General features: G+C 46.4%; 1 protein-coding gene across 1 annotated transcript in view; it reads left to right on the top strand.

The window, feature by feature from the left end:
* T265_07377 (hypothetical protein) overlaps positions 1 to 9609 on the top strand; it is a gene marked incomplete at both ends in the record, with an annotated part of 18827 nt that overhangs the window by 6375 nt on the left and 2843 nt on the right. The window contains 20 exons of the mRNA XM_009172881.1: positions 1676 to 1798; positions 1878 to 1919; positions 2000 to 2056; positions 2536 to 2607; positions 3466 to 3525; positions 3564 to 3644; positions 3739 to 3786; positions 3864 to 3980; positions 4105 to 4131; positions 4205 to 4438; positions 4476 to 4701; positions 4735 to 4920; positions 4955 to 5102; positions 5138 to 5462; positions 5508 to 5715; positions 5794 to 5934; positions 6008 to 6140; positions 6176 to 6465; positions 7117 to 7328; positions 7375 to 7468. Coding sequence (XP_009171145.1) covers positions 1677 to 1798; positions 1878 to 1919; positions 2000 to 2056; positions 2536 to 2607; positions 3466 to 3525; positions 3564 to 3644; positions 3739 to 3786; positions 3864 to 3980; positions 4105 to 4131; positions 4205 to 4438; positions 4476 to 4701; positions 4735 to 4920; positions 4955 to 5102; positions 5138 to 5462; positions 5508 to 5715; positions 5794 to 5934; positions 6008 to 6140; positions 6176 to 6465; positions 7117 to 7328; positions 7375 to 7468 — 2823 coding nt within the window. The remainder of the gene's footprint in view (positions 1 to 1675; positions 1799 to 1877; positions 1920 to 1999; positions 2057 to 2535; positions 2608 to 3465; positions 3526 to 3563; positions 3645 to 3738; positions 3787 to 3863; positions 3981 to 4104; positions 4132 to 4204; positions 4439 to 4475; positions 4702 to 4734; positions 4921 to 4954; positions 5103 to 5137; positions 5463 to 5507; positions 5716 to 5793; positions 5935 to 6007; positions 6141 to 6175; positions 6466 to 7116; positions 7329 to 7374; positions 7469 to 9609) is intronic.

The raw sequence follows: 9609 nt of genomic DNA, 5'->3' as shown, positions 1-9609 counted from the left end.
TATATATATATATATATATATACATATATATATATATAACTAAACGAACTTTATGGTTGTACGGCAGTGAAGCATCAGTGCGAACACTGATGTTGCTGTCATTGATGATGATGACATCTATTAGCCGCCATTTTTTGCAACGTCTCTAGCCAAGCACAGACGGGGTCGCGGGGACCCACCCTGGAAGGCGTACAACACCCAAAGTCATGCGCTGTCCACCTCGCGGTTTGCGCCATCCTGAAGCAGGCACGGGGAACAACAGTCATCTCGGTAGACGGTGGTTCGGCATGCGTAGCACATAACCGAGCCATCGTAGTCGATGATGCTGGATGTTTTCTCGGATTGGGGTGCCTGCAGCACAACCAAATACCCGTTTTATAATCACCTCATTACTAAGACGCTGACGCCATCTAAAACCAGCCACGCTTCTGAGGCATCGGCGGTCGAAAACCTGAAGACGCCTCACATCATCTGTCCGCAGAGGCCATGTCTCCCACCCACACAACGATACAGCCCTTACCGTAGCCTGATACACACAACCCTTAAGATTCAGTGTGATGCTTTTTTAATGCCACAAGTGACGTGGCTTCATCAGACACACTTCCGTCTGAGTTAATACAACTACCAAGGTATGTAAAGTTTTCCATAATCTCCAGTGATTCTCCTTGAAACAAAAGGGATTTGTTCGCAGATGGCATGTTCTGAAGCATGACTTTGCACTTTGAAGGTGCAAGGCGCATGCCAAAAGATGGTATGATGTTCGCCAGTCTATTCAACAGGGCTTGTGCCTCGCTTTGGTCTTCAAAGATTAGAGCGATGTCGTCTGCCCACTCCGAATCGACAGGGCTCTCACCAGCAGCAATTTGACCGAACGAAGACGACCACCCAATCAGGCCTCAGAAGCCCTTAGTCTACCTAACTGGGCTTTCATATCACCAGCAACCACAACGACATCTGAGCTTTTAGAAGGGCACATGGAGAGTCATAGAAACTATCTTTGGCAGACTCAGAGATGCAGTCAGTTGGGTCGTTGGCAATTGTTTACTAGTCGATCAATATCCACAAAAGTTCAAGACGTGTCAGAATGTCCAGCTTCAAAAACTGCATATGTGAAGCTTGCTTTCCTGTCCAATAGCATGTAACTAGTTGGTGTGCGGCCGCTACAACCACTGTACGACGAGTACGCGGTTATTACAGCTGACAATGATGATGATGAGTTGGCGTTTTCTAATCAACGACTTCGCAGCAGTGGGATTTCTGCTTTGATAACGCATCCACAGGAGGAAGGAGACCGATCAGTGCTATCGACGCGATTAGATGGGATCTGCGTGGTTTGTTTTCGGATTGCGACTGCCCTCTATTAGCCCTTCACATGATGGCTTCCGAATAAATAACCAGCTTTCACTGATGTAAATGATGGATGTTCAGTCTTCAGGTAGTAATCAGCTTTCAACGTAGATTAAACAGCTTGTTAATAAAAATCGTCACCTGTATTTCATGACTATGGTATGTTCTTTCCGTTTGAGCCAGTGTTCTATTTCATTTCGCATTCATTTAATTAAAGAAAAGCTATAAGTGGAAAGTAAGGACGGCTGTTTCAAGATCCCTTTAGTAATACCTAATTTCTGTTCTCTTTACAAGTTGTAGACTATCGTTTCGCCTCTTACATCCTTAGAATGCAAAGAGGTCGAGGCCGCGGTGGTTACAGTGACCGTGGCCGTGGCGGCTATGATGACCAAGGAGGGGGTGGTCGGGGTTCTTACGGACCACATCGTGGAGCCCCTCGAATGAGCGCTGGGTAAGTCTACTCAGCGTTTTCGGTAAGATGATGCCTTGTGCATATTGGTAGTTTCTTACCAACTCTTGTTTCATTGCAGTCCCGATCGATACGGGGACGACCGCCAACGGTTTTCTAGTGGGTAAGTTGATTTCTCCGGGTTCGTTTTGCACATGTCGAGAACCGGAGCACCACTCTATCAACACTCATGAACTCCTATAGACCTCCACCAAGTGCACGGGGATACGGTGGACCCAGACCCCCAAGAGGATCTGATCTGTAAGTAGCGTGACGGCAGTTGAATCTCTTCGCGATCTTATTTTCATCCAATGTCAGTATAAGTTTCTCTTGCTGTTGTATTGCTGCCCTTGATATTGGTTTTTTGTTTACTGTACATCTATTTTACCCGTTTCAACTAAGTGCGCGGGTTTGTCTGTCGAGCCGCAGCAAGTTCTGTTAGAATAAAGACAGCATACGGCGAACTTCCGACTATCTCTATTACCATTGTTAGCGTCTGCATGCAGACCTCCTGTTCTGTCAATATGGAATCACAACTGTTTTATCGTAGCGTTTTCGAAGACTGCAGTGCAAAGTTGTCCATGGTTAATGCTGCACTGATCGTGCAGTCTGAAGTTCCGTACCTCCAACCTACTTCCTGTGCGTCTGAACAAGCATGCATTGCAATGTCCGTCGTAAAGCCGTCTGTTATTAGTCTGAATGGTTTCATGTACGGTCCATTATGGTTTTCGTTTTTCTAGTCCACGAGGCGGCTCCGGACAGCGAGGAGCACCTCGAAGAAACACGGGAGAAATGCCACCTCCTCAATTCCCGTGAGTTGATTCCCTTTGTTGATTCTTGTGAGTCACCGTGCACCTGGAATCTAGTTATAAAGTACGTCATTGCTTGTTGTGTTGTGCAGCCTGCGTTGGCGAGATGGCTCAAGTGGTTAGAGCGCAAATTTACTGACCGGAAGGTTCGTGGTTTTAACCCGACCTCAGCCTCTCGACTTCCCCAGTCGAGTTGGGCAACCTGGCAGTATCCTGGCCCTCGTACTTCCTTCGGGTAGCATGGCAACTAGGCACCGGAAGGGCGTTACAGCTTACAGCTTGCGTTTTACGTTCATTCAGGGCGCTAATCATTCCTTTCGCCCGACAATAGATGGCAGAGGATCTACGGTGTGGGTAGACGAGACCAGTTTTTTTGTCCGGTAGTGTCCCGTAACGACTTAATAGCACATACTGTTGAACTACGCAGTTTTCATGACATCGCAGCTTCGCATACGGTTCGACGCCTGTCCCACAGTATGTTGGTGCTTGCCACTCTTAAAAGTTGGATCACAATCGAAAAACTGACTCACCCACCCGCAGAACGATGTAAGATACAGGTCTCGGGAAGGAACACTAGGTACGAAGATGGAACATGAACACATCTGGAGCACCCAAGAAACATTAACGAATAGCAGCAGTTCTTGACATTTGTGGATCCAACTTATTGGCATAAAATGATTCCTATTAGAAAAGAACCCTGTACCGGGGGGGTTAGGCAGGTCAGGCGTATCCCAACAGAGGCGTCCGAGATACCTAAATATTGATGCAATCAGTCAATGAGGGTTGTTTCAGTCCCGTACAAGGCGATAATTTGTTTTGACAGGTAAATTCTACTCATCTAATAAGAATTTTCTGTTCTAGACCCCGTGGCCGAGGTCAAGCCTGGCAACCGAGAGGCGATATCGGAGGAGAGCAGCAAACGTGAGTCTGTCGCCTGTTTTTTCACCTGTTTGTTCTAGCTCCCTCGGGTTAGATGATTTCCCGCCTCCAACGTCTGGTGAGAAACTAGTGGGGCAAAGTAGAGAGACGTCAAGTGAACGGTGAGTACATTACTCTTCCTTAGTTCGGCTGTCGATTAACTTGAAATCACTGTTAGGCGCTACTATATCACAAACATCCGACTTCACTTTTCAGCGCTCCATCCGAAAGGTCTGTAAGTTCTGACCACAGAAAACCTTCCGAGTAAGTTCTGCACACGTTACCTACCAGTTATCCCTTGGTCCGTCCGCCGTACATCATTAATCTTGGAATTTTTTCAGTGCTGACTATGCTCACAAGCCTGACGGCAGTGGTGATCGCATTTCCCCCTCTGCAAGTAGTGACTCTCTTTCTGAACCGGCACGACAGAAGAAAAGCCACCCGATTCTACGGCCAGGGTATGTTGCACTTGTGCGTGTCAGCGTGCATTGTTCAAGGACAGTGGAAGTTAAAGTTTGTCTGTCTGTCTACTCCTAATATGTTTCGATTATCGCTTTGTATTCCCCTTATACTCTTTTTCAGAAGCGATTTGGTCGGTGCACTCGCCAAGTAAGTCATCACATCACACGGTCAATGGCTTCTATCTCTCCTATCATCTACTGACATTCGAACTTTATTCTAGGCTGAGCATGCAACGTTCGATACACATTCCAAGCAGGCCAGATAAAGGAGGGTCGAGCGGTCAGCGCTGTGAAGTTGTTGCCAACTGTTGGGATTTGAATTTGCTTAGCAAGTCTGTCCTGATGTACTTCATTGAACCCGTGGCCGTTTACCGTTTGGATAAAGAAAAAAAGAAGGTGGAGTTGAATTTGCCTCCTAAGGAAAAACGAGCACTGCTACAACAAGTTGTCAATGGGTAATTTGTGTTTAGCCAACGCCTTGATTCCGTCCAGTTTACACCGAGAGGTCATCTATGATGGTGGTCATGCCATTTACTCGGAAAAGCCCATTCCAGGAGTCACGAAAGATGGTGTGACAAGACAAATAAACATTCTTGATCCACTCAACCGTGATGAGTTACTGCTAGATTATAGGATCATGGAAGTCCAGACCGTCCACACCAGCGATGTAGCCAATTTCATCACCAATTCCAAAGCTACTTCCTTGGATATGCCTCAGGTAATTTTTAGACTTGTCATCACCTTCCCACAGGATAGCATTCGCCTCCTCGACTGCATATTAAAAACCATATGTAAGGGGTCTTTTGAATCTTTTGGACGTGCCGCGCTCTTTTACACTGATCCTGTAAAAGTAGTGCATGACAAATTGTTCTCCATCCACAAGGGATTCATCACAAGTGTGAGACCGCAGTGGAAAGTCCGAGTCAATATCGACATGGTTCGTTTCTTGTATTTTAATTGTCGCATCTCAGACTTGCAAAGCCTTCTTCACCAGTGGGAATTTGGCAGACGTCATGTATGAGAAGTATGGAGATAACATTGTGAATTGTTCTCGTCAGATGGCGATGGATCTTCGACGCATACGAGTAGAAACGATTCCCTTCTACAAAAATGACGCTGGTGAGTTTTCGTGATAGCGTTTGATGATATTCCAGGTGGCAAGTATTCTCGACGTTTCACAGTTCATGGGCTGTCTTCTGAGTCTGCAGCGACTTTGATGATTACAGATGTGAACCAGACCGTTGCCGACTACTTCGACAAACATCACAATATACGACTGAAATACCCAGAATTGCCATGTGTGAAAGTGAACCTGAGTCGTGACGTGTTTTTGCCTATGGAACTCTTGAATATTATCCCCTACCAGGCTCCAAATGCCAAAAAGAGCGAAATCGCGAGTGAAGTCATTCGTTGTGCCGCGATCAGGCCGGAGGAACGTTTCAGAGAGTTAGATAATTTCGTCAAGGAGATAATAAAATCGTGAGTTTGGTCCTTTCAACAACTTGATTTTTATTTGTATGTTAGTTCGCATCCTCTGGTGAAGGAATTTGGTATTCAAGTCGATCCGAGACCACTGAAGATACCGGCTCGCGTTCTGGATACTCCTTCTGCAAGTTTTGGGCGTCAACAGTCCCAATTGGGTCGCGGGAAATGGGTGGCTCCAGCCTTCTTCCACCCGGCAAGCGCTGACGGAGTCATCAATTGGGCTATTTTGTCCTTACCCGGTGATCGAGTGAGTATGCCGTTCATTTTATCTTACTGTATCGCTTTGCGCTCGATAATACTCAATGGAGTTTTATTTTTTCCTTAGAATGCCCAACGCCATCAACAAATGCTGGCGACGCAGCTTCCCTCAACCGCTCAACGCTTTAATGTTATGATGAACCGCCCAGAATGTGCAATCATTCAAAGAGCTGATTTGCAGCATCAATTCCAGAAACTCATTAGCCGAGTAAGTACCCTACATTAGCTGATCCGTTTAAAATTTGTTTCGGCCATTTGTTGATTGTTTTCTTTATTTCTAGGGTATCCACTTCATTCTCTTGGTGTTGTACGATGACTTGAACTACCCGACAATCAAGCGTTTGGGCGATTTGCAAACCGGTATGAGAACGCAGTGTGTGAGAGGTCGGACCTTGGATAAACCCAACGTGATCCGTATGTTCCCATTTTCACATTTCACTCCATTACAGCTAACCTTTTGCTGAAAATCAACGGCAAGCTTGGTGGGATCAACTGGCAGATTACCGATGTTATGAGGAATGACGAGCTCGTTATGGTGTTTGGTGCCGATGTCACACATCCAGCTCCCACACAGACTCAGCAAGTTAGACAGTCCATTGCTGCGGTGCTTGGAAGTGTTACCCCTGACTTGATGCGCTACGCTGTTGTAGTGCGTCAGCAAGCCACAACAGAAAAGGGGAATAAGACTACACGTGAAATTATTGACTCAATGGATTCGATTGTTGGTGAGCTCCTAAAAGTAAGCTTTTGCATATCATCGATTAGTCTCTCCGTGGTTTGCTCTTATCTGGCCTGTATTCGACCGCCTACGGTCCCGTAAGTGGGATCGCCGAGTAACTCTTCTATCATGCGAGCATGGAGCCGATCGACATTTTTGTTGATAATACGGTGTCAACAAACAGGCAAACCAAACGTTAACTATACACTAGGGGTTCCCAAGTTATTCGAGCTGGGCCGTTGATCAGAGTGTAAGTGCGGTTGGAGTTGGAAGAGACCTTGCGTCATAATTGTGACTTCTCAAGTCAGTGACGCAACCTTACCGCTCGGACGGGTAGCTTCAACATTCGCGAACCCGCAGAAAGTTAACCGTATGTTTGTATTAGTATCGGTTAAGCGTAGATGGGCTCTCTTAGCATTTCCCATATGTGGGTCGTGGAATAACAAAGAGCACAAATCGCACGGGCTTAGTATTGTTGCACCTTCGTAATTCGTCCAACCGTCGGCTCGAGTTCTAATCAGCACACCGTAACCTCTATTAGCATGTATTTATGCACGCATGGTCTATTTATCGGAGTGTCGTTAATTTTGTGACCGCTCCGTAACCGGTTTCCATGTTTTCATAGGTGTCGCTTGACCAAAACTGACCGGTCAGTGATATTCTCTCTTTCAGGCTTTCTGCCGTAACACCAATGGTCGTTTCCCAACCCGGCTTATCTTTTATCGCGACGGGGTTTCTGAGGGCCAATTCGAAAATGTTCTGGTGGAAGAGCTCGCTTCAATACAACGAGCGTGCACTGCTCTCCGTCCTGATTACGAACCTGCTATCACTTACATAGTGGTACAGAAGCGCCACCATATTCGTTTTCGTCCCATGAATCCTCGGTACGTTTCCTCCCCTCGTTTGACTCATTCACACCATTCATTCTAGACAACGCAATGTTGACCCGGGTACCGTAGTCGATACTCACGTGACACACTCCCGTGAATTTGACTTCTACCTCTGTTCTCAAGAGGGCATTCAGGTGAGAGATTTCCTGCCAGGTCATTGGATTTTACGCATTATTTTCATCATATTTACATCCAATTTCCCTCTTTTTCTCCAGGGTACATCTAAACCGGCTCACTACCACGTGCTATACGATGATAGCAACTGGACTTCAGACGCATTGCAGCGCTTCACATTTTTCTTGTGCCACGCTTACATGCGTTGTCCCCGCAGCGTATCCTATCCTGCACCAACTTACTATGCCCATTTGGCAGCCTTCCGCGCACGTGATTGGGTTTCGGATCTCGAAAAACCAGGCGTGCTTCTCAAGGGCGGTCGTTTTTGTGTCCACGAAAGCCAGATAACAGGGATGTATTACTTATAAATTTTGCACGCTTTTTGTAACCAATAAAGATTTACATTTTCTACTATATTTTGTCTTTATTCGTTGAGCATCGAACGTGAGCCCGCCAAGATGTATTTCTCGGCAAGGTTCCCATAGAACCTATGCAGCTTTCCCCCGTTTGATTGATGTTTGCGCATAGGTCTAGCAACTATAAGTGCTATCTTGCAGTTCTTTGAAGATAACTCCGCTGGTTCCGCACCCGCAGCGAAGTATGTCGGTGCTCATTAAGATGTGTTAACATATCCTTCTTTCCAGATCCGCAGAGGTTTCATCGCGGCTTGGAGTCCGCTCAGGATGATTCATTCACATGACAGTTCGGGAAACTCATTTATTTCACTTCATTTATAAGGGTTCTACAGGGAAAGCTGGAGTCAGCTTCTCATCGCTTATCGTTCGTCCTAGTAGCTGGATGGCATCATAAATTAGTGTTTTGCGAATGGGAATATCCTTATCTCCAGGGCCTGATTTTCTGGATGGGTATACCATATTTCTTGTCACAGGGAGAAAAGGCCAAACACGAACGTTTCGGCCATATTAGTATATGGTAGTGAACGATGTTCCCCCGGGCCATTCCTTTCGACATCCCAGGAAGTTTTTTGCACGAATGCGGGCGATTGTCTTGGAGTGTAGGAACGTGATACTACCCGAGGACCACTGGTTGACTCCTTGATCTTTGTGCTTCACGTTATTCAACTTCAAAGTCAGACCTTTCCTGTGCTTTCCATCTTCACAAGTCCCGTTTAGAAGTATCAACCACGCGTTCGCCATAGCCGCTGCACTGCGTCGGACAGGGTGGGCTACGTAAATGTTAAAGTTCTTGAGGAGTGTCAGCTAAGCTCTACTGTCTGCTACTAGAAGCTCCGGGACCGCAAACTGCGCAAGCGGTCCGTTAACCATAAAAGTCGTTTCTGCACCCAAACACCGCTTCCCACAATGAGAACATTAGCAACGAGCAGGATCACGCAGCTTCGCACAGGTTGACGGGAACGCGGAAACAGCCCAACTTATGAGCCTCAAGAAGAGTGAGACTGGCCGTGGGCTGTTGAAGGGTTTGTTCCTTCATCCCACTTCGCTTAATTTGTCTAGTACATCCGTGCTCACTGGATCACGCTACTCATTTGTTCCGCAGATGCACAAATCAAGTGACAAAACCTTGTCCCGCTCGCAACGTAAACCGACAAGTCAGTACCCATCTTGTACGCGTCGGAACGATTCTGTGTATGATACAGAGGTCAAACTTTCCTATATATAGGAAAATACAACACAGTCACCGCATGTACGCGCGCTCATAGGGGCAGGAAGTCAACCAAACTCCACAAGTCCATGGACAATTACGGAACATAGAGAAAACGCGTTCCCCCGTCCGGACTTTCACCTAGGAACTCTCGGGTTGTCCACAAACGACAAGTCACCTTTTGCCTTATTCCACTGTTCGCACTGTATTTTATCATGGTACAACTAGTGACTGTAGACTAATATCTATCCCAGTAAAAACTGTTATTCGTGCATACACCTTCTGAGTTTTCTTATGGCTACCATAAACTGTGCACTAATCGGTTTTCAGCAACCTTACGAGTATTGTGCTCCGCCGAGAAAACAGCAAACACTGGATTTCGGTTCTTATGTCAGCCCTCTAGCATTCTGTGGAAACTATTCAAAGCGAAAGCAGCTAACGTCTTTGTAATGTACTACTCATAAGGTTGCTGAAAATCCGTCGACAGCCCACGACCGGTTTCGCCCTTTTTGGGGCTCATCATGTGAGTCTTTCGAAA

This window comes from Opisthorchis viverrini (genome assembly GCF_000715545.1).
Source record: "Opisthorchis viverrini unplaced genomic scaffold opera_v5_167, whole genome shotgun sequence".
Taxonomy (NCBI): domain Eukaryota; kingdom Metazoa; phylum Platyhelminthes; class Trematoda; order Opisthorchiida; family Opisthorchiidae; genus Opisthorchis; species Opisthorchis viverrini.
The sequence above is the reverse complement of the archived record's forward strand: the minus strand, read 5'-3'. Positions and strand labels throughout refer to the sequence as shown.